At 42.8% G+C, this 25,801-nt stretch overlaps 1 protein-coding gene across 1 annotated transcript in view; it reads right to left on the bottom strand.

The window, feature by feature from the left end:
* Positions 1–11,001: 11,001 nt before the first annotated feature.
* Positions 11,002–25,801, bottom strand: part of LOC106573361 (GTPase HRas) — a 39,455-nt gene continuing 24,655 nt past the window's right edge. Inside the window, exons 3-6 of the mRNA XM_014148345.2 lie at positions 24,074–24,252; positions 17,233–17,392; positions 16,829–16,953; positions 11,002–14,187 (exon numbers count right to left, since the gene is read on the bottom strand). Of these exons, the coding sequence (XP_014003820.1) occupies positions 16,834–16,953; positions 17,233–17,392; positions 24,074–24,252 (459 nt within the window). The 3' untranslated portion in view covers positions 11,002–14,187; positions 16,829–16,833. The remainder of the gene's footprint in view (positions 14,188–16,828; positions 16,954–17,232; positions 17,393–24,073; positions 24,253–25,801) is intronic.

Raw genomic sequence — 25,801 nt, 5'->3', positions numbered from 1 at the left:
TAATGTTTTTGATCGGCAAGAGCAGTGCAGGCCAGGGCTCAGGGTTGGAATATCCATTGCCATGTGTAATGCAGCCTTTTATTTCCACCATCTCAGCAGCTATCTTAGAAATATAACTTTGCTCTGTGTTTCTCCGAGCATGCACTTAGTAGCTTATAGCCTATAGGTTATGGATCATTTGATTCAGACCACACTAAATAGCCTATAGGTGCACTTGATATTGTGTGCCCAGTGGAGAATCAGAGATGAGGGGAGGCATCGGGCACACATCAATATATAGCCTTATAAGCAACTAATTATAAACACTGAGAAATATTGACATTTCATCAATTACAAATTACATTACCCTCCCCTGGACTAGATAAAAAAAATACTAAACCCTCCAGATCACAACACTTTCTGCAGTGTCCATGTCAAGCTGTGGGGGACCTTGGAGCGGGGCATGGTGGCAGGGACAGGGGTTGTGAGGTTTGGGTAGGAGTGGGCAAACGGGTGGTGAAGGGTGTGGGGTTGGGGATAAGGGTGGTGTTTAGAGGTGGGGTAACTGGGGTTCCGAATAGCGGTGATGTCGTGGTGGGCTGACCTAGACTCAGAGGCTGTGCTAGAGCTGAGGGTGGAAAGGTGTGGTGTGAGGGAGGTGGATTCAGGACTCCAGGGAAGGTGTTTAGGCAGGGCAGCAGGGGTTGCAGTTTGCCTGGTGTGTTTAGGCCCTGCTGTACTGGTCAGCTTGGAGCGGAAGAGGTTTGAAGGAGCAGGAGGGTGCGGAGAGGTGCAGCAGATTCAAGCAGGGGCTTTAGAGGATCTTCGGGTTGAGAATCGTGCGCTGGTGGAATGGGGCACTGGACCCTGGGCCGGTGGCTAGTTCCGGTGCTGGGTCCTTGTGTATGAGGGCTGGGCTCGAGTGTGAATGCTGGGCCTCAGTCCCAAGCCTTTTCCTGGACAGATCACGACTGGTGGTTTTCTATCTGAGATCAACTTAATGAGAAACAGACAGTCAGTCAAGTCACTGGTCATGAAGAACCACTTTGCTTTGAGAATTCGACGCAATTGCAAGTCTTGATATCTGAAGTGATAATGAATAGCAACTGTATGCGCAACTGTGCCTGGCTGCTGATATGATTTAAGATTTTATTTTGAGGATGTCATGGTTTCAGATCATTCAGAAATAAATAACATTCAGAACTTTCATATAAATATTGTAGAAGCATACAAGATTCTATGGCAAGTGGAAAATAATTGCATCAGCAAATAGCCTTTTTCTATTCTAAATATTTAAACCTGCTGAATAAGCTCCTCTATCCACGTAATACTACTCGGGGTTTAGTAGCCATAAACGCTAACTCGGGATAATTCTTACCTGAGAGACCAACAGTTGTCTTCAATCTGGTCCAAAACAAAGAACAATTAGATTATGAAAAAAAAAGATTTATCCAGTCTCCAGGCTGCCCACAATGCTGCATCTGCCAGCCCGGTGAAACTTGCTTCCATGAATTTCCCGCCGTTTGCAGAAAGAAAAAGGAAATCATAATGTAGCTAGCTCCCGCGAAGGTAAATGACGGACTAAAGGAAGATGGCAGGGAAAATAGACAGCATGCGACGGCAGAGCGTGGAGGTCAATTCATGACATACTACCTCAATTGGGCCGACCAACCAGTGCTCCCGCACATTGGCTACCCGGGCTATCTGCATTGTGTCCCGCCACCCGCCACCCCCCCACCCGCCAACCCCTCTTTTACGCTACTGCTACTCTGTTCATCATATATGCATAGTCACTTTAACTATATCTACATGTACATACTACCTCAATCAGCCTGACTAACCGGTGTCTGTATGTAGCCTCGCTACTTTTATACCCTCGCTACTGTATATAGCCTGTCTTTTTACTGTTCCTGTTGTTCACCTAACACCTTTTTTGCACTTTTGGTTAGAGCCTGTAAGTAAGCATTTCACTGTAAGGTCTACACCTGTTGTATTTGGCGCACATGACAAATAAACTTTGATTTGATTTGATTTGGAATGAAAGTATGTTGAGCATGGCAGGAAAACAGAAAATTAAAAGATGGAAGAAGGCAACATCTACCACTACACCTGAGGAGAGTGAAGATGGGTGGGAAGAAGACGACGTCAAAGGAAGGGAATCCAGCATGGCAGGAAAACAGAAAGAAGGAAAGAAGAAGGCAACATCTACTATTACACCTAGTGGTAGGTGTGGTGAAGACCCCCAAGATTGAGCCTCGTCCTGATGATGATAAAGATGATTCTGGCACATTGGGTGTGAGTTTTTTGGGGGGAGAGAAGGTGGATCCAGATGTGGTGTTAGGTTGGGTGGAGAAGAGGTTGGGGACTGTTGAGTTGGTGAAAGCAACTCGAAGTTAACTCATGATGATTTTTTTGTTTTTCTACCATCCAGAGGGAGCGGGCGCTTCATACTAAACGCCTAGGGACAAGTACTGTGACTTGCTTTGTTCTCTGGAGCAGGGTGCCATTGAAAAGAGTGTTGGGGAGGAGCAATTGAAATGAAAGATTCCCGGTGTCTGTGACGTCCGCCATTTGGTGCGACGCAGACCTGGTGGAGAGTGTGTTGAAACAGAGAAAACATTGTCTGTTCTGCTAAGTTTTGATTCAGAGTCTTTCCCTGAAAATGTTAAGTTAGGATGTGTCAGTTACACCGTGAGAGCTTTTGTCCTGAACCCATTACAGTGTTTTAGGTGCCAAGCCTATGGTCATGTTGCATCAGTGTGTAGGAGGGAGATTCCTAGATGTGAGAAGTGTGCAGGAGGACATGAGACAAACGATTGTGTAGTACTGGTGGAAGAGGTTGTGTGTGTTAAATGTAGGGGTACTCATGGTGCTGGAGATCAGAAGTGTCCGGTGAGAGAAAAGCAGGTTGAGGTTGCTACAGGTGTCTTATGCTGAGGCAGGGAAGACAGTAATAGTGGCAGATGGGTCCAGGACGAGGGATCCTAAGAGGATCCCTGTGAGTAGGCCGAGGCCAATAGAGAGTGATAGGAATGACATGTAGTTCAGTAAGATTGAATTCTAAGCGTTCATAGCCATGGTTATGAACTGTGCTGCAGAAATGGTACGCAAATCACAGAAAATAGATGTGGTGGCAGCTGCAGAGAAGTACTTGGGTGTATGAGATTTAACTGCAGAAGAGTTACAAGCTGTGTTGAGCAGGAGTGTCCCATCCTCCCAGGCTGCCGGCCCAGTGTTGGATCAGATAGGGCCAAGCAGTGGAATAGTGGTGAAGTTTTTTAATGGGTGTAGGGTTAGGTGGTAGGGCAAGTTTAATGAACGCAGATTTCAGAACAGTAGGTAGAAACACAGAGCTAGATGAGAGGAATAGATGAATTGGGAGGCTGTGGATGGCCTCACACTCCGGTACAGTAGGTGGCAGTGTATGCACCACACGGTTGCCCTACACCCAAAGAAGGGCACTGCGTTCATCCACCTCTGGCCTGCTCGCCTCCCTACCTCTCCCTCTGCGGAAGCACAGTTCCTGCTCAGCCCAGTCAAAACTGTTCGCTGCTCTGGCACCCCAATGGTGGAACAAGCTCCTTCACGACGCCAGGACAGCGGAGTCAATCACCACCTTCCAGAGACACCTGAAACCCCACCTCTTTAAGGAATACCTGGGATAGGCTAAAGTGATCCTTCTAACCCCCCCAAAAAAAAAGATATAGATGTACTATTGTAAAAAGTGGTTGTTCCACTGGGTATCATAAGGTGAATGCACCAATTTGTAAGTCGCTCTGGATAAGTGCGTCTGCTAAATGACGTAAATGTAATGTAAATGGTTGCGATCTGCAAATAAAAATATAAGAAGATAGCGCCCGCCTAGAAGACAGACACGTGATGTTGATTGACAGATGTTGGGTGAAGGTGTTTGTTGTGTTGTGTAATATGCTACTTCTTTAGCCTGCACTACATCACTCAAAGTTATGTAAACAATAATTTCCCAGTCAGTAGCTAGAGTTTAGCGGAATAATTAATACACTTGGATGCTCTGTTGCGGTTGTAGCCTACTACTCTTGCAACAAGTCAATGAGATGGAAACATCTCTGGTGGGAAAATGTGCATATTGTTTTTATGCATATTTTTTAATATTCACATGAAAATCTGTTGACAATTGGATGGAAACCTAGCTAGTGAAAAGAAGGAAGCCTGTACAGAATACACATATTCCAAAACATACATCCTGTTTGCAACAATGCACTAAAGTAATACTGCAAAAAATGTGGCAAAGCAATTCACTTTGTGTCCTGAATACAAAATGTTTTTGTTTGGGGCAAATCCAATACATTGCATTACTGTGTACCACTCTCCATATTTTCAAGCATTGTGGTGGCTGCATCATGTTTTGGGTATGCTTGTAATCATTATGGACTGGAGAGTTTTTCAGGATGAAAAAGAAACAGAATGGAGCTAACCACAGGCAAAATCCTACAGGAAAACCTGGTTCAGCCTGCTATCAACCAGATACTGGGAATTAACTTTTCAGCAGGACAATAACCTAAAACACAAGGTCAAATGGAGTTACACTGGAGTTGCTTACCAAGAACATAGTGAATGTTCCTGTGTGGCCGAGCTACAGTTTTGACTTAAATCTACGGCAAGACCTGAAAATGGTTGTCTAGCAATGATCAACTACAAATTTGACAGAGCTTGAAGAATTACATATTTCTGTATTTCATTTTCAATAAATTTGCAAACATTTCTAAAATCATGTTTTCACTTTGTCATTATGGGGTTTTGTGTATAGATGGATAAGAAAAATAATATTTCATCCATTTTGAATTCAGGTTGTAACAACAAATTGTGGAATAAGTCAAGGGATATGAATACTTTCTAAAGGCCCTGTATTTGGGATGGAGCACTGTTAAAATCAATTGCTTACCTTTCACTCAAAATTGGAGAACCAGTTATTTGCAACACTGGAATATACTATAATAATGTTCAATAAAACATTTTGTGGCACAATTCACTTTTAGGTCAAGAGTATCTTGTGGAATTATGTTTCTTTTGTTGTCTTTTCATTTCGGTCACAATCAACATTCAATAAAGTCTTTATTTGTAAAACTATGCTGAACAAAATAGAAATATCCATTTTCTTTGTGAGTCTTGGTAAAAATGCCCTCTGTGTGTGAGGAAGAAAGAGAAAGTCAAACTGTTCCTGAGCCTTGTCGATAAAGACCCGTTGAGATGCGAACAGCTCAGTTCCTTCCATCAACTCTGTTGTGTCTGGGCTCCTACTATAAGTAATAAACTTTGTCTGAGTTTACACAGGCAGCCCAATTCAAATCTTTTGCCAATTATTTACATATCTGAAACCCATCTGCTCTTTTACCTAATGGGTAAACAGAAAAAAACACATGCAACCTGATCGTTTACTTCCGATTTATAACATCTCTATATGTGGATCTGAATCCTGTAACAAACCTGATCCTCCATGTGACCTCTATGTGGACGCTCAGATCAGATATTTTTGCTCTGAAGTGTTTGTTTTTTTGGTTTTTTTGCACATGAATATTACATATGTGTACTACTTTAAATCAAATCTTATTGGTCACATACACATGGTTAGCAGACGTTAATGTGAGTGTAGCGAAATGCTTGTGCTTCTAGTTCCAACAGTGCAGTAATATCTAACAATTCCCCACAACTACCTAATACACATAAATCTAAAGTGGTGAATGAGAATATATTCATATAAATATATGGATGAGCGACAGCCGAGCGGCATAGGCCAGGTGCAATAGATGGTATAAAATACAGTATATTCAGATGAAGTCGGAAGTTTACATACACCTTAGCCAAATACATTTAAACTCAGTTTTTCACAATTCCTAACATTTAATCCAAGTACAAATTCCCTGTCTTAGGTCAGTTAGGATCACAACTTTATTTTAAGAATATGAAATGTCAGAATAACAGTAGAGAGAATGATTGATTTATTTCAGATTTTATTTCTTTCATCACATTCCCAGTGGGTCAGAAGTTTACATACACTCAATTAGTATTTGGTAGTATTGCCTTTAAATTGTTTAACTTGGGTCAAACGTTTTGGGTAGCCTTCCACACGCTTCCTACAATAAGTTGGGTAAGTTTTGGCCCATTCCTCCTGACAGAGCTGGTGTAACTGAGTCAGGTTTGTAGGCCTCCTTGCTCACACACGCTTTTTCAGTTCTGCCCACATATCTTCTGTAGGATTGAGGTCAGGGCTTTGTGATGGCCACTCCAATATCTTGACTTTGTTGTCCTTAAGCCATTTTGCCACAACTTTGGAAGTATGCTTGGGGTCATTGTCCATTTGGAAGACCCATTTGCGACCAAGCTTTAACTTTCTGACTGATGTTTTGAGATGTTGCTTCAATATATCCACATAATTTTCCGTCCTCATGATGCCATCTATTTTGTGAAGTGCACCAGTCCCTCCTGTAGCAAAGTACCCCCACAACATGATGCTGCCACCCCCGTGCTTCACGGTTGGGATGGTGTTTTTTGGCTTGCAAGCCTCCCCCTTTTTCCTCCAAACATAACGATGGTCATTATGGCCAAACAGTTCTATTTTTGTTTCATCAGACCAGAGGACATTTCTCCAAAAAGTACGATCTTTGTCCCCATGTGCAGTTGCAAAACGTAGTCTGGCTTTTTTATGGTGGTTTTGGAGCAGTGGCTTCTTCCTTGCCTTTCAGTTTATGTCGATATAGGACTCGTTTTACTGTGGATATAGATACGTTTGTACCCGTTTCCTCCAGCATCTTCACAAGGTCCTACAATTTCTTTCTGAGGACTTCGCTGATTTCTTTTGATTTTCCCATGATGTCAAGCAAAGAGTCACTGAGTTTGAAGGTAGGCCTTGAAATACATCCACAGGTACACCTCCAATTGACTCAAATTACGTCAATTAGCCTATCAGAAGCTTCTTAAGCCATGACATAATTTTCTGGAATTTTCCAAGCTGTTTAAAGGCACAGTCAACTTAGTGTATGTAAACTTCTGACCCACTGGAATTGTGATACAGTGAAGTATAAGTTAAATAATCTGTCTAAACAATTGTTGGAAAAATTGCACAAAGTAGATGTCTTAACCGACTTGTCAAAACTATAGTTAACAAGAAATTTGTGGAGTGGTTGAAATACGAGTTATAATGACTCCAACCTAAGTGTATGTAAACTTCCGACTTCAACTGTACATGTGATATGAGTAAGTGGCCAGGGATTAGGTCTCTATGTAGGCAGCAGCCTCTCTGAGTTAGTGATTGCTGTTTAGCAGTCTGATGGACTTGAGATAGCTGTTTTTCAGTCTCTCGGTCCCAGCTTTGATGCACCTGCACTGACATCACCTTCTGGATGGTAGCGGTGTGAACAGGCAGTGGCTCAGATGGTTGTTGTCCTTGATCTTTTTGGCTTTCCTGTGACATCGGGGGGTGCAGGTGTCATGGAGGACAGGTAGTTTGCACCAGGTGATGCATTGTGCAGACCGTACCACCCTCTGGAGAGTCTTGCAGTTGAGGGCGGTGCAGTTGCCATACCAGGCTGTGATACAGTCCAACAGGATGCTCTCGATTATGCATCTGTAAATTTTTGTCAGGGTTTTGGGAGACAAGCGAAATTTCTTCAGCCTCCTGACGTTGAAGAGGGGCTGCTGCGCCTTCTTCACCACACTGTCTGTGGGTGGACCATTTCAGTTTGTCTGTGATGTGTACGCCGAGGAACTTAAAGCTTTCCACCCTCTCCACTACTGTCCCTTTGATGTGGATAGGGGGGTGCTCCCTCTGCTGTTTCCTGAAGTCCACAATCATCTCCTTTGTTTTGTTGATGTTGAGTGAGAGGTTGTTTTTCTGATACCACACTCAGAGTGTACTCACCTCCTCCCTGTAGGCTGTCTTGTCGTTGTTGGTGATCAAGCACACTACGGTTGTGTCGTCTGAAAACTTGATGATTGAGTTGGAGGCGTGCATGGCCACACAGTCATGGGTGAACAGGGAGTACAGGAGGGGGCTGAGTACGCACCCTTGTTGGGCCCCAGTGTTGCGGGTCAACGAAGTGGAGATGTTGTTTCATTCCTTCACCACCTGGGGGCAGCCCGTCAAAGTCCAGGACCCAATTGCACAGGGAAGGGTTGAGACCCAGGGCCTCCAGCTTGATGATGAGCTTGGAGGGTACTATGGTGTTGAATGCTGAGCTGTAGTCAATGAACAGCATTCTTACATAGGTATTCCTCTTGTCCAGATGGGATAGGGCAGTGTGCAGTGTGATGGCGATTGCATCGTCTGTGGACCTGATGGGGCGGTATGCAAATTGAAGTGGGTCTAGGGTGGCCAGTAAGGTGGAGGTGATATGATTCTTGACTAGTCTCTCAAAGCAATTCATGATGACAGAAGTGAGTGCTATGGGGCGATAGTCATTTATTTCAGTTATCTTTGTCTTCTTGGGTACAGGAACAATGGTGGCCATCTTGAAGCATGTGAGGACAGCAGAATGGGATAGGGAGTGATTGAATATGTCCGTAAACACACCAGCCAGCTGGTCTGCGCATTCTCTGAGGACGCAGCTAGGGATGCCATCTGGGCCAGCAGATGGCATTTAAATGTTTTACTCACGTCGGCCACGGAGGAGGAGAGGGAGGGGCGCAGTTCTTGTTAGTGAGCTGCAACGGTGGCACTGTATTATCCTCAAAGCGGGCAAAGAAGGTGTTTAGTTTGTCTGGAAGTGTGACGTCGGTGTCTGTGACGTGCCTTGTTTTCTTTATGTAGTCCGTGATTTCCTGTAGACCCTACCATATACGTCTCGTGTCTAAGCCTTGAATTGCGACTCCACTTTGTCCCTGTACCGGGATTTTGCTTGTTTGATTGCCTTGCGGAGGGAATAACTACACTGTTTATATTCAGCCACATTCCCAGACCTCTTTCCATGGTTAAATGCGATGGTTCGCGCTTTCAGTTTTGTGCGACCGGAACATATCCGACCGGAACATATCCCAGTCCACGTGATCAAAACAATCTTGAGGCGTGGATTCCGATTGGTCAGACCAGCGTTGAATGGTTCTAGTCACTGGTACATCCTGTTTGAGTTTCTGCCTTTAAGACGGTAGAAGCAAGATGACGTTGTGGTTGGATTTGCCAAAGGGAGGTCAGGGGAGGGTTTTGTATGCATCGCGGAAGTTAGAGTAGCAGTGATCGAGTGCATTACCCCCCCCCTATGCTGATAGAATTTAGGTAGCCTTATTCTCAAATTTGCTTTGTTAAAATCCCCAGCTACAATAAATGCAGCCTCAGGATATATGGTTTCCAGTTTACATAGAGTCCAGTGAAGTTTCTTGAAGGACGTCGTGGTGTCTGCGTGAGGGGGAATGTACACAGCTGTACCGATAACTGACGAGAATTCTCTTGGGAGGTAATATGACAGGCATTTGTTTGTAAGGAATTCTAGGTCGGGTGAGCAGAAGGACTTGAGTTCCTGTATGTTTTTATGATTACACCTTGAGTCATTAATCATGAAGCATACACCCCCACCCTTCCTCTTCCCAGAGAAGTGTTTATCTCTGTCGACGCGATGCATGGAGAAGCCCGGTGGCTGAACTGATTCCGACAACATATCCCAAGAGAGCCATGTTTCCGTGAAACAGAGAACGTTACAATCTCTGATGTCTCTCTGGAAGGCAACCCTTGCTCGAATTTCGTCTACCTTGTTATCAAGAGACTGGACATTGGCGAGTAGTATACTCGGGAGCGGTGGGAGATGTGCATGTCTACGGAGCCTCCGTCTGCCCCTTCTGTGGCGCCGTTGTTTCGGGTCGGCTTCTGGGATAAGATCCATTGTCCTGGGTGGTGGTCCAACAGAGGATCCGCTTCTGGAAAGTCGTATTCCTGGTCGTAATGTTGGTAGGTTGACTTCGCTCTTATATCCAATAGCTCTTCCCGGCTGTATGTAATAAGACTTAAGATTTCCTGGGGGTAACAATGTAAGAAATAATACATAAAATACTGCATAGTTTCCTAAGGACTCAGAGGCCGCATCAGTGTGGTCGTGTTCCCCTGCTCATCGACTGTCAGATTGCTATAACATTTATTTATCCTTTATTTAATAGGCAAGTCAGTTAAGAACAAATTCTTATTTACAATGACGGCCTACCCCGGCCAAACCCTAACGACGCTGGGCCAATTGTGCACCGCCCTATGGGACTCCCAATCACAGCCGGTTGTGATACAGCCTGGATTCAAACCAGGGTCTGTAGTGACATCTCTAGAACCGAGGTGCAGTGCATTAGACCGCTGCGCAACTCCGGAGCCCTATATAGTTAGCTGATACGTAAAATACCTATCCAGGCGTTGTAAGATCTGTCAGGAGTCAGCAACGCCTGGGCAGAGGAATATGCCCTGTGACTGACTAAAATATACATTTAAATATGGCTCACATGTAAAATTTTGAGTGGACAACCAGGGGGAAAAAAATCTGATTTGGGTTCTTAGGGTAGCAGTGTAAACACAGCCTTTGTTATTATTTTAACTGAAAAACACAATTATGATCATCACATTCCTTCTGAAAGAGCTTTTGTGCCCTCTTGTGGAGAAATAAAAAACACAATTTCACGCACTGGAAAGGGTGTAGGCTAGACTAGAATTTAGGTCACAGGGGATAAATTACATCACCTTTATCCAGATTAAGAGATATTTTGTGACAGTGTAGTATTGCATTTTTGTGCATTTTACATATTCTTAACTCTGTAACCTGTGCTATCAATTCAGTTTGTTACTGTGATTTGCACACTTCTGCTCTGATCACTAGACATCTTAAATCATGTGGATAAATAGTTATATTTAACTGCTCCAATGAATCTTGTAAAATTCCCCACAAACAAATTCCTTGTTTTTGCACTAAAAACAAATGTGGTGTTCATAGTATTTACATTCATATTTTAGCCTGGAGAGAGGGAAGGACTGAGGGGGGAGAGAGGAGAGATGGTAGCTAAAAGAACTACAGCCAGTCAGGTGAATGAGTTTATCTTGACATCTTTATTCCTGCCCTGCTGTACATTTGCTATTTTGTTAGAGTAAATACATCTTAAATAGTTCAAACAGTTGATATTTTCACAATCAAACTTCCAAACCCACGTCCTCTCTCGCTTGTTCAAACTAGTTTTACAGGGAGAAGCAAGCCCTTTATGTGATTTCAGTACTTGGGCAAACCCCCCCAATCTCCCCTCCATTCAGACATGATTACCAGTGGCCTGCTGGTCTTGTATTTCTCTTGACGACAACTGGTGTCCAGTTTGTAAGAATTTACCTTTAGATGTGTGTCCATCACTGCCTGTCAGTCAGTGTACAATATAGTACAGACAGACAAGGGAAGGGAAATGGCAGAAAATAATTAACTGGCAACTATAGTTCAGACAACTGTACAGTACATGTCTTCAATCACCAGAGGTCCACCTGATACACAAGTTACATAGCATGTCTGATTTGTTTAACGTTACCCAGTAGATCACTATGTGGACAAAGATTTAAGATCGGTTATTTATTTTTCAAGGTACAGAATAGATTTACTTTATACGGTTATGGAGTGCCATATATTAATAGAACAAACAATATTTTCTGTTAAAATGCACCTTTTTTCACAGTTTGATCAGTTTGACCCCCCCCCACAAAAAAATGATTGAGAATCAACCTATACAAGGTCAACATCGTCCCAGTCTCGGAATCCCTCTGAGCTCCAGAATATAATCTGTGGTCCACACAATGCAGTGGAGAAGTTATATCCAGACAGAGCCAGAATAAGTGTAGTGGCTGTCGTCTGAGGTTACGGCACCAAGCCTGGTGTCTTCATCCTTAGACCACAGCCCACCTCCATGACAGTTTGTCCATTCCCTGGATCCAAGGGGTCATATGAAGGGTAGCAAACCAGGAAAGGTGACAGGATCTGGGGGAGTCTTGTCTGACTGCAGGGCCCTCTCATGGTAGAGGGTGCAGGTCAAAAAGCCCTTATATGCCAACAGGTGTTATTGTGTTCAGGCAAGATAGGGGGCAACTCAGCAGAGTGTTTGTTGGAGGGGGAGCTCCTGGAAAACCACATACAAGAGCACCTACTGTACGTATACTAAGGAACACCACTCACATGTATGATAGCAGCAAAAAGTCAGAGTGAAATTAAGCATTTCTAGAAACAAAATAAAATGATTATTTTCCAACATTTAGGTCTATCTTCTACACAAGAGGTCAAGGGGTGTTGACTTGGCTTTGACAGAAGTCTAATGAGGCATCACAATGTTCTACTGGGTCACTGTGGCTGAACTGTGGGGATAAGTACCTTCAAAAACAAGAGGAGGAAATCGAAATAAAGTGGCCCTTTACAGTAAAAAAAAACCCAGAACACTTAATGAATTAAGATTGGAGTCATTAAACATATTTAGTTTGGACTAAAACATAAACAATCTAACTACTCAGACAGGGCATGCAGTACAAAATCACATCTGGTTGGAGTGTTTCAGAGTTTGTTTGTGCTCCTTCTTTCCCTCCAGACATGAGGAAAACAATCTCCAATCGCCATAAGTCATTCACAACAACAGTTATCCACAGAGGAAAGCAAACACAGACCACCACAGAAACACTTGCTTCCGACAAACTTACTGCTCTAACATGTACAGGGCATGAAGTACTAGCTAACAAATAAGGCAAGTTAAACAGGACCAAGCAGTGTTCATTTGTACTGTCAGCCCTATGCTGATGTTAGTGCTGTAGAGAGCACAAAGGCTAGTAGTCCTACCTACACCATTCAATATTGAGAAATATCCCGAGAACCCCTGAAATGAAGAATGTTTTCCGCTGACTTTTCTTCCAATAGAAGTTGGCTCAGACATGACTATCTTAAATAAAATCATCTTCTCAGGGAACCAAATATCTTTGAGGCAGCAGTAGTGAGTAGAATGAGCGAGACGGTTACTGTGGCCAAACAACCAGTTTTATCCCGCATATTAGCAGTAATTTAAGGCAGGTCTTGTGCATTACAATCTGTGAAGTTGAAATTCTGTCATTCTATCTTATGTTCCAGGATCAAAAGGCGAGGCATTTCTGGACATTCCTATTTCCTGAGCCTTAATAAAAACACAGGGAAGACTGATACCTGCTATCTACAACTGGAAAACTATACTAAACACCAGGAAGTTATTTAAGCAAAGGAACTTGAAAGAAATTAATGCCACCGGTAATCAAGCTCAAAGCATATTTTGTTCCACTTCCTTGAAAAGCTGTGCGCGAATCTTTCGCTGCGTAACCATTCCATGATAAATAAATGGCACTGCATGGACCAAGCAATGACTTTAGTCTCCCAGCCTCCAACCACAATTCAGCCCAACCTTGAAGGCAACAGAAAGTAAAACATCACTCATGTACCACTCACTTCTCCACCCAAGACAGGTCTTAAAATGGCAACCTCCCATCACACAAAATAAACATCCTGACTTACTTTACAGCGCTGAGCATGACCACCTTCAATCACAACAAAAATCACATAGCAAAAACAATGTGTTTAAGAAGAAAATAAAGTTAGGTTTGACGGCTGGACTAACCGTAAAAAAAGGCACCATTCCTATGTGGTGTGTCTTGTATCATGCTCTGTCCCCTACTTGTATCCATAATAATGAGGTTTCTGCAGAGCCCCTCTAGAGTGGAACAGGGAGGCTGGGGGGAGGTTAATTAGGCATGGGGATATAGGCAACTACTGCCCACTCTTTTCAGGGGGTCAAATGTAAAATCTGGGTTTTGAGGTGTGAGGAGGTGGTGGGGGGACTCACCAGGGGTTGGTGACACCCCTCTTTAAGACCAGTGTTGAGACTGTTAAACAATAACTTCACAGGAACTCATTGGAGATGCTTGGCATGATCACACTGGAGAAAAACAGTCATTAGTGGTGTTGCTCTGGCAGACATGGACTCAAAAAGAGGGGACAGACAGCCTAGTCTAGACAAGACTAGCATGGCACAGCCTGGCCTGGCAGGGGCAAGGTACTCCTCTCCCAAACGTCTACGGTACACAGATAGCTTGTTGATGCATCTGCTTGCTCTGCCTTTCTTTGACCGTCCTCTAGTTTCAAAGTTTGTTGTTGTTGTTTCAGCTTCCACCGTCAGTCTTCAAGTCCATGCTGCCACTACGCGCCATAGGTCCACTCCTCACCGCGAATTGGTGAGCTGTGGGAGAGAAGGATACATTATTAAGACATTGTGTAAGGACTCAGCGTCTCTGCTGTGAATAAATGAATCAAATGTATTTTATTGAAGTAATTTTAAGAAATTGGCAGTTGTCACAAAGTGCTATACAGATACCCAGCCTAAAACCCCAATGAGCAAGCAATGCAGAAGCATAGTGGTTAAGAAAAACCTAGAAAGGCAGGAACCTAGAAAGAAACCTAGAGAGGAACCAGGCTCTAAGGGGGGCCAGTCCTCTTCTGGCTGTGCTGGATGAACTATGTTGTTGATTATTCTTGAGATCAGATATGGGCAGTATTTAAATTACTTTTGAGTATTTAGTCATTTGTATTACACTGGGCTGAACTACACTCCAATGATTTTGTAACCAGATGCTATCGAGAGCTATAATATATATAATATAATATATATATAATTTTTTTATTTTTTATTACAGCGGTTCACAATTTTGTGTGCTCCCTTTCACCCTCCATTCGTATAATAAGTCTGATTGCACTATGGTGTGATCAAAGTGTCTGCTAAATTAATTAAATATAAATGTATATGTAAAAACAAACAACTGCAAAGCATGCTGAGTATTATTCTAATGAGCTCCGCCCCGAAAGAAGGCCAAATAATAATAGTGTGCTTCGCAGTTCATTTTGGTATGTTCATTTTCACATACACATTTAGATTATTTTACAAAAATTCTTAACCACAGTGACTTACAGTAGATAAACAACAACAACTGACCTAGAATATGTGGACAACTATAAATACCTAGGTGTCTGGTTAGACTGTAAACTCTCCTTCCAGACTTAAGCATCTCCAATCCAAAATGAAATTTAGAATTGTCTTCCTATTTCGCAACTAAGCCTCCTTCACTCATGCCGCCAAACATACCTTCGTAAAACTGACCATCCTACCGATTCTTGACTTTGGCGATGTTATTTACAAAATATTCCCCAACACTCTACTCAGCAAATTGGATGCAGTCTATCACAATGCCATCCGTTTTATCACCAAAGCCCCATATACTACCCACCACTGCGACCTGTATGCTCTCGTTGGCTGGCCCTCGCTACATATTCATTGCCAAACCCACTGGCTCCAGCTAATCTATAAATCTTTGCTAGGTAAAGCCCTCCCTTATCTCAGCTCACTGGTCACCATAGCAACATCCATCCGTAGCACACGCTCCAGCAGGTACATTGCACTGGTCATCCCCAAAGCCAACACTTCCTTTGGCCGCCTTTCCTTCCAGTTCTCTAATGCTAATGACTGGAACGAATTACAAAAATCTCTAAAGCTGGAGTCTTATATCTCCCTCACTAACTTTAAGCATCAGCTGTCAGAGCAGCTTACAGATCACTGTCCCTGTACACAGCCAATCTGTAAATAGCACACCCAACTACCTCATCCCCATATTATTACTTACCGTAAGTTCCGGACTATAAGCCGCAACTTTTTTCCCACGCTTTGAACCTCGCGGCTTAAACAATGACTTGGCTAATATATGGATTTTTCCCGCTTTCAATTTTTTTTTCTACAAAAAAACATTCTGTGACGTGCTCAGTTTTTTGGCGGCATGAAGCTTTCATTAGACCAATGAAATTGCCGAACGATTTAAGGTCAAAACTTTTTTGTTTACTGTTTAGATTAAATCGAGCGCTCTCAAACTTCCCATCATTCTGATTGTCATTTTGTCACCCTCATCATGGCAAAGACACGGAGAAATGCATATGACGCAGCTTTCAAGTTGAAGGCGATTGATCTGGCTGTTGGAAAAGGAAATAGAGCTGCTGCACGGGAGCTTGGTCTTAATGAGTCGATGATAAGACGTTGGAAACAGCAGCGTGAGGAATTGACTCAGTGCAAAAAGACAACTAAAGCTTACTGCTAATTATTATTTTTTTGTTACAAGCCGTGTTTCGTTAAAGCCTATTTATTTTTGCTACAAGCCGTGTTTCGTTAAAGCCTGTGTAAAGTTCATTTGTTTCAATGTACCGGTAGGCACCTGCGGCTTATAGACATGTGCGGCTTATTTATGTTCAATATAATATACATTTTTTTAATTCAGTGGGTGCGGCTTATATTCAGGTGCGCTCAATAGTCCGGAAATTACGGTACTCTCTTGCTCCTTTTCACCCCAGTATCTCTACTTGCACATCATCGTCTGCACATCTATCACTCCAGTATTAATGCTAAATTGTAATTATTTTTGCCTCAAGGGCCTATTTATTGTCTACCTCCCTACTCTTCTACATTTGCACACACTGTACATAGATCTTCTCTGTTATTGACTGTACGTCTGTTTATGTGTAACTCTGTTGTTTTTGTCGCACTGCTTTGCTTTATTTTGGCCAGGTCGCAGTTGTAAATGAGAACTTGTTCTCAACTGGCCTACCTGGTTAAATAAAGGTGAAATAAAACAATATCAGTCATAGGAAGTAAAATGTTTCTGTAACCGTTACTGAGAATGATGTTGATGTATTTTAAAATGCATGCATTTTAAATTAGATACATTACAAAATACTTGTATTTTGTATTTTATTATGATATATTGATCTTTATGGTATTTTGTAACTGTATTTTGTCATTTTTGCCCATCCCTGCTTGCGATAAAGTTGAGTCTATGACTGACCTCCATCAAGACACCACACAGCGGCAGCTCATGCAGTCCTGCCCGCTCTCGTCAGGAGGGTTGAGCTTCCTCAGCTTGTGTTGTCTGATCTCTCTCACTAGTGTGTAGAAGGCATCCTCTACCCCCTGCAAACACACACACCTTCAGAACTACATCAATCTGCAAAGTGGGCATTACATATTACCAAGCTCGTAAACATGGCCATCAACAACATGACTTTTCTCTGTATTTGTTTGAGCAGTTCTTTAACACTGAAAACAAATGAATTAAAACAAATGAAATCTCAAAAACTTGTGAGCTTTTCAAAGTCGGATCGGTATCACCATGGAGATGGCAATCACGTCGGATGCAACCAATAGAACATTTGCAATGGTAGAAACGAGAAAATGTGTGTGGAAGCGTACCTGTCGTGTCTTGGCTGAGGTCTCAATGTAGGGAATTCCATAGCTGCGGGCCAGTTCCTGTGCTTGCCGCGTGTCCACGGTACACGCCGGGAGGTCACATTTATTACCCACCAGCACCATCGGTACATCGTCAGAGTCCTTCACACGCTTGATCTGTTCCCTACAGGAGGACAGAAGACACTGGTCAGTTCCTTACTTGGTCTAACCGGTTTCTCTTTTAACCTTTGTGTACAGAATTAGGACCGTACTCCACATTACATCAACCGTATACCAGAGGAACTACCAGGACAATTACTGGTGTAATGTCAATACCTTGTAGTAGAGTGGTACGCACTTGCAGCTATGGAGAACCCCGTCATGGTGACTGTAAACATTTTAAGTACATTTTTTTTGTCATTTAGCAGACGCTCTTATACAGAGCGACTTACAGGAGGAATTAGGGTTAAGTGCCTTTCTCAAGGGCACGTTGATAGATTTTTCACCTAGGATTCGATGATTCAAACGAGCGACCATTCGGTTACTGGCTTAACGCTCAATCGCTAGGCTACCTGCCGCCCTCTAGGCAAACACTATGTGACTGGCTGTACACATACCCACCTGTTACAAAGTCATTCCACAACTAAAGCATTATGTAAAGTTGCCATAATCAATTCCCAATGAAGGAGCTCAGTGTTCGTGGGTCATTTCACCCTTCTGTATTGGATCCTACCTCCCTCTCCTTCCCTCCATAAACACCACCAGTCAGACAAACAAGGGGCTCTATGACCCAGAGGAGCAGGCCTTGCTGTGCAGCACTGCTGGAGGGAGGGAGGTGGACAGCAGGCAGGTGGGCAGCAAACAGTATGACCTCATCTCTCCAGCAGCCATCTAGCTAGAAGGCCAGGGGAGTGTGAGCGTGTGAGGGGAGTGGGTCAGATCTATCCATCAACTCAGCTCGTGCCACCTCTGTGTCCGTAACTCAGCACAGTCACCGGCAGGACAGCTAACACCAGGAGGAGGAGTTGTAGTGGTGGCATTCCAGGCTGTCTTTATCCACGCTGTGAAAATAAAGACAACCTGGGACGCGCATGCTCAATGTCTATGGAGATGGATGGGAAAGGCAGGGAACATGAGCTCACCACAAAAACAGCCAGTCAGATGATTGTATGACCGTGTGAGGAGACCGAGGGTAATGGGTCAGATCTATATAATCAACCCCTCAATTTACCTTCATCACCTAGCAGTACACACAATAGCCAATGCAAACCCACCAACACTGATCTATGGTCCGTCTGGAGTGATTTGTGGATCAGTGACTCTGCATAGCGCTATGGCCTTGTCGATTCCCTGTATAGTGCAGGCCAAATGGTTGGCAACAGGCACGCTTTACCAATTCCACAGCTGGCAGCCTGGCATTAGAGCTGGAGTTAACACAGAGACACTGAAGGAACTGCACCCTCCCTCTGTCTATCACATGAACAATACATCTTTAAATAACTTGACTAGTGTAACTCAGTAGTCATCCTCCATTCTGGCCCGGGTTCTAGGTTGGGGAGTATTATTACAGCACCGAGTGTCTGTCCATCTTTAGACAGTGATGTGGTGTTAACTGACAGCATTGGAGCCTGGCACACCAGGTTGTCAGGAGTAAAACAGGGGGGAGACAAATGTGCTGTTAGCAGCGGCGACCCGTCATTCAGGGCAGGTGGGGTTTTGGGTTGCCTGCTTTGCATGTTATTTTGGCATTAATACATGTCACATATCAGTTTACAAATAATGTGTAAAAAAAAAAGTGAATAAAGCCGCATACAAACATGGTCTATTTTTTGGTTTCTTCTGTAAGGCAGCTCCAAAATGCAGGTGTTTCAGCCTATCTCAGTGCTTTCTGCGGTGGTGGGGCAGCCAACAGAAAATACGGAGCGTAGGGGGTTGGTAATGTTCTCTAGTTGTGCCGTGATTGGCTCAGTGTTCTGTCACTCAGGGGACACTACGTCACTGCCAAATCTAAGGGTTAAGCTCAAAAATTCAAGCCCCATGAGTGCTGCCATAGAGTTACATTAGAAGTTCCCATCCAAGAAGGCTCGAGGTCACTGGCCGAAGATAAAATGACATCAAATCACTTTATTTGAACAGTAGCTTTGATTGGACTTATGTCAACATCATGAATCAAGTCGACAATCTAGTGACAAATCCTTTTTAATCCTTGTCATATGAAGTGAAATAACAAAAATAAATTCTAGATAAAACGTACCGGTGCTCATAGGCAATAAACATTACACAACAATTTGGAAATCGCAAATTTGACAATGAGTGGTTTGGAAGTCATCAGTAGCTAACTGCAAGCATCGCAAAGCAATCACTAGCCTACTATTCAGTGGAGTGGGTGTGTGGTCCCAACTCTATTCCAATCTTAAAATTATAAAAACATTCAACATTGGCCATGCTGTCAATCCAGCAAGATTTCTGCCGCGCTCAAAACAACCGGAAAATTCGGAACTGAGAAATCTGACTTCAATGAGTTCAAGACAACTGGGAACTTGGGGAAAAAACGAGCTCCAACTGGGAAAATAAGTTTGAATGGTCATCCAACACTAAATTGTAAGTTGGGAACCTGGGCCTCTTTCTAGATCACCGACTTCAACATTATTCAACCTTGTTCCCCCCCCCCCCCCAAAAAAAATTTGCCCACGAAGGAGAACCGCACCACTATGTTCAAGTGAGCACAGCACAACAAGGTGAGTCCAAAAATGTATTGTACGCTGCTGCATAAATGATGTAATATGCCAATGACATATGTATACTGTAGCTAAGAAAGTAATACTAAGTATGTTGTGTAGTAAGCTGTTAGTAGCCCATGTGCCTCACCCTAATCATTTGGTCTATTTTCCACTCTAAATTTTGCCTACTGTTCTGACTTGGTGGTGCACATGTAGCCTATAACCTGTTTTAGAGAAATGTCATCATTGAATATTGTAAGAGCTTTCATTGTCTGCTTATATGCCCAGTTTATTTATCCTACGGTTCTGACTTGGTGTACAGGGTGAACACTTACAACGGCCCATGTTGTGAATTCTGTCCTGTACATTTCAAAAGTGCTGAACAAATAGTTATTGACTACGTCCGTCCTAGCTCGCTCATTAATGTCTTATTCGATATTTCGGATTGCCTCTTATTGTCCCCTTATGCCATAGTTTGCACATCTCAATTATCAGTAGAAACAACATTTGTTTAAGCAAGTCAGCCATATCAGATTTGTTTTTTTAAAAGGCAGTAAATTAGGCTGAATGAACTGTTTCCCTGCCAGACAAGGCTCCGCTGATAGCCAGGTGTAGCAGTGGTAAGGTGTTGGCCCTAACAGTTTGTGGGCACAGTATGTCACCTTATAGTGCAATTCATGTATTGTTTAATGTTGTTTTGTGTAGTGGCTTTGCTGGCATGCACCCCCCCCCCAAAAAAAATGTATATGCTAAAATAGCCACTGGCTGTTAGAGTGTGTGGTTCTGTTCTAATCATGATCCCCAAATATAACAATCTTTCTCATTACCAATAAAACAAACAAGAGGGAGAGAGAAAGGTGGAGAGAAAGAGAGACAGGGGTGGGGAGAGGGAAGAAGCAGAATAGATTCATCGTCATCTGGAATTCTTCCCTCCATCTCTCCCTCATTCTTGGGGGTGCTCCCCCTCTCCTCTCCTGCTGCTCTTCTCTGGTCCAGTGATAATTTGGCAGCTATTTTAGATTTAGTTACAGTCTTAGTTTTAGTCTTAAAATACCCTTTAGTCTTAGTCACATTTGAGTAATTTCACCCTTTGTTAGTTTTAGTTATCAGTAGACTAAAATGCGGGACCATTTTTATTTAGTTTTAGTCACACACATTTTAATCACATAAGTCTGCTTTTTTAGATATTAAATAATGAATAATTAGGCCACCTCTCATTTCCATTATGTGCACATCCAGATAAGCTTGTCCAACTAGGCCTACTATCCAGTAGTATACCTTAGCAGGCAACATTGATAGTGGCAGATTGTAACCAATGTCAGCCATAATTAACTATATAGGCAATAAAAGTCTTGCCTACAGGTTAAACAATAACCGTCAAGAGGGGTAAATAACAGTTGTTTCCTTGAAAAGGGGAGAATTTCAGCTTTACAAAAATGCCAGAAGTTTCAAGTTTTAGTAGTCTTATGTGTGGGATACACATTGTATACATCATTCAACTAAATGCCTACTGGCAGGCTCCTTCGACAATGCAAAAATAAGAAATAAAAGATAAGTATACGAACATAAAGTAAATGGCTCAGTAGAATAGAATAAACATTTTAGCATAAGTATAATACAGGAAGGCACCATTTACAGTCCAATATTCACTTGCGTATTGGGGAAGGGAAGGGGGGGTGGGGAAGTGTATAAACTAAGCAGGATAATAAGAGTCTGGTAGCAGCAGTTGTGATGTGCATGCAGCATGAATGTGTGTATGTGTGTGTGTACACATATGTATATACAGTTGAAGTTGGAAGTTTACATACACTTAGGTTGGAGTCATTAAAACTATTTTTTCCACCACTCCACAAATCTTGTTAAACTATTGTTTTGGCAAGTCGGTTAGGACATTTTTCCAACAATTGTTTACAGACAGATTATTTCACTTATAATTCCCTGTATCACAATTCCAGTGGGTCAGAAGTTTAAATACACTAAGTTGACTGTGCATTTAAACAGCTTGGGAAATTCCAGAAAATGATGGCTTTAGATGTTTCTGATAGGCTAATTGACATAATTTGAGTCAATTGGAGGTGTACCTGTGGATGTATTTCAAGGCCTACCTTCAAACTCAGTGCCTCTTTGCTTGACATCATGGGAACATCTAAAGAAATCAGCCAAGACCTCAGAAAAAAATTGTAGACCTCCACAGGTCTGGTTCATCCTTGGGAGCAATTTATAAATGCCTGAAGGTACCACGTTCTTCTGTACAAACAATAGTACGCAAGTATAAACACCACGGGACCACGCAGCCGTCATACTGCTCAGGAAGGAGACGCATTCTGTCTCCTAGAGATGAACGTACTTTAGTGCGAAAAGTGAAAATCAATCCCAGAACAACAGCAAAGGCCCCTGTGAAGATGCTGGAGGAAACAGGTACAAAAAGTATCTATAGCCACAGTAAAACGAGTCCTATATTGACATAACCTGAAAGGCTGCTCAGCAAGGAAGAAGCCACTGCTCCAAAACCGCCATAAAAAAGACAGACTATGGTTTGCAACTGCACATGGGGACAAAGATTGTACTTTTTGGCCATAATGACCATCGTTATGTTTGGAGGAAAAAGAGGGACGCTTGCAAGCCGAAGAACACCATCCCAGCCATGAAGTACAGGGGTGGCAGCATCATGTTGTGGGGGTGCTTTGCTGCAGGAGGGACTGGTGCACTTCACAAAATAGATGGCATCATGAGGATGGAAAATTATGTGGATATATTGAAGCAACATCTCAAAACATCAGTCAGGACGTTAAAGCTTGGTCGCAAATGGGTCTTCCAAATGGACAATGACCCCAAGCATACTTCCAAAGTTGTGGCAAAATGGCTTAAGGACAACAAAGTCAAGGTATTGGAGTGGCCATCACAAAGCCCTGACCTCAATCCTACAGAAGATATGTGGGGAGAACTGAAAAAGCGTGTGCGAGCAAGGAGGCCTACAAACCTGACTCAGTTACACCAGCTCTCTCAGGAGGAATGGGCAAAAATTCACCCAACTTAATGTGGGAAGCTTGTGGAAGGCTACCCGAAACACTTGACCCAAGTTAAACAACTTAAAGGCATTGTTACCAAATACTAATTGAGTGTATGTAAACTTCTGACCCACTGGGAATGTGATGAAAGAAATAAAAGCTGAAATCAATCACTACTATTATTTTGACATTCTTAAAATAAAGTGGTGATCCTAACTGACCTATGACAGGGAATTATTACTAGGATTAAATGTCATGAATTGTCAAAAACTGAGTTTAAATATATTTGGCTCAGGTGTATGTAAACTTCAGACTTCAACTGGATAGATAGATAGGATAGATATACACACACATCTATTTGTGTGGGTGTGTACATGTGTGCTAAGGTGCAAAGAATCAGAGCAGGTGGTCAGTTCAGTTCAAGTGTTCAGCAGTCTGGTGGCTTGTAGATAGAAAATGTCTCTGAGCCTGTTGGTATCAGACCTTATACTCTGATACCGTCTGCCCCACGGTAAAGGAGAGAACAGCTCGTGGCTTGGGTATGTGGGGTCTTGATGATGCTGCATGCCTTCCTCGGGCACCGTTTCGAGTAGATGTCCAGTCCCAGTGATTTACTGACCCGTCTTTATCACCTGCTGGACGGTCGTGGACGGCGCAATTCCCGTACCAGGCTATGATGCAACCAGTCAGGATGCTCTCAATGGTGCAGCGATAGTATTAGGAGAGGACCTGGTATTACTGTACTCCTAATATTCAATAAATAGCATTCATTTTTCCCATTGGAACAAAGCTACCGCAACTCGCTTTTGCTGCAACACTTAAGATTGGAAAAAAACTGATGTAAAGGAGCTTCATGTGAAATTGAATGTCCATTAGTCTCAAGTGGAATTGTTGTCACATTTGTCAATTAAAATTGTAATAGTTTGCGTTTTTCAAGAGCATATCATCTCGTTATCGTCATAGTTTTAGTTAGGAAAAAGGTTGTTGACGAAATTAACACTGCTCTCTCTGGTCCAATTGAGTCAGGATCGATTTAATTGACAGCGTGCTGTAATCCCCTCAGTTGCAGGCTAAGCTTTTTTTTAAAGCTTTGTACAGCCCTCTGTCCACACACACACACCCCCCCCCCCTACCTACCTGTACTGGTGGATGTCCTCGAAGGACTTGGTGTTGTTGATGGCGAAGACACAGAGGAAGCCCTCCCCTGTCCTCATGTACTGGTCCCTCATAGCGCTGTACTCCTCCTGACCTGCAGTGTCCAGGATGTCCAGCAGACATGTCTCCCCATCAATCACCACCTGCTTCCTGTACGAGTCCTGAAGGAGGGGGAGGGACATCCTCCAGTTACACTGCTACAGACAGGCTGGCTACGTATTCTTTAACCAAGTGTGCACAGGAGCAATTAGGGTTAAGTGCCTTGCTCAAGGGCACAGACAGATTTTTCATCTAGTTGGCTCGGTGATTTGAACCAGCGACCTTTCGGTTACTGGCCCAACGCTCTTAACTGCTAGGCTACCTGCCACCTTGTTAGGTTTCAGATGGCTGTAATCTGGAGGTGAAAGAAACGCACACCTTATTAGGAGAGGTGATGGCTAGGGGAGTAGAACACTTGAAATAGTGTTCTAGGAGCTCAGATGCAATAATTTAATAACCAATGTTGACAGACAAGCTGTCTTCATCAGGGTATAAAGACAAACACTGCAGGTCACTAGTTTATATAGTGTCAAAGGACACACACAGGTGTCTGTAATCATGGCCGGTTGTGGCCTGATATCACTGGTTCATTCTCAGATATAAAAATAACATACAAAACACATGAATGGATAGCATACAATCATAGATACAATTTGGCTACATAGGAAACACAAACAATAACAATAGCAAAATCCTAATACTCACAATGGCTTCAGATCAAAGTCTACGTTGAGACCGAGAGGAGCAAGGGTCTTTAAATGAAAGATCCAGGCAGCCTCTCGTTTTAACAATAAATTGTCGAGGTCACCCCCTCTCCTAGGGAGGGTGACATGTTCGATGCCAATATAACGTAGGGACAAAATTGAGTTGTTCACTTCCAAAAAGTGGGCTGCAACTGGGTAAGTCGAGTTCCTGCACCTAATGGTGCTACGATGCTCCAAGATTCTCACTTCCTATTCGCGCTTTGTTTTACCCACATCATTTTTACCACAAGGACAAGTTCTAAGATAAATAACTGCCTTAGTGGAGCATGTGATAACACCTTTGATTGGGATCGATTTCCCTGTTTGGGGGTGTTTGAAGGATCTACATTTATAAGTGCCATTGCATTGAGCACAGCCATTACACTTGTAGTTTCCATCCGGTCGAGGGGCAAGTAGACGCTGTGCAGGGATATTTTGGGGTGGTAAATCAGAGTGTACCAATTGATCTCTGAGCCCTGTGAGAATTTATTTTATTTATTTTTATTTCACCTTTATTTAACCAGGTAGGCAAGTTGAGAACAAGTTCTCATTTACAATTGCGACCTGGCCAAGATAAAGCAAAACAGTTTGACACACACAACAACACAGAGTTACACATGGAGTAAAACAAACATACAGTCAATAATATAGTAGAAAAATAAGTCTATATACAAAGTGAGTAAATGAGGTGAAATAAGGGAGGTAAAGGCAAAAAAGGCCCATGGTGGCGAAGTAAATACAATATAGCAAGTAAAACACTGGAATGGTAGATTTGCAGTGGAAGAAAGTGCAAAGTAGAAATAATGGGGTGAAAAGGAGCAAAAATAAATAAATAAATAAATAAATAAATACAGTAGGGGAAGTGGTAGTTGTTTGGGCTAAATTATAGATGGGCTATGTACAGGTGCAGTGATCTGTGAGCTGCTCT

This window comes from Salmo salar, chromosome ssa16 (assembly GCF_905237065.1).
Source record: "Salmo salar chromosome ssa16, Ssal_v3.1, whole genome shotgun sequence".
In the NCBI taxonomy this organism is placed as follows: Eukaryota; Metazoa; Chordata; class Actinopteri; order Salmoniformes; family Salmonidae; genus Salmo; species Salmo salar.
Note: the sequence above shows the minus strand (reverse complement) of the source record. Positions and strands in the feature narration are given on the sequence as shown.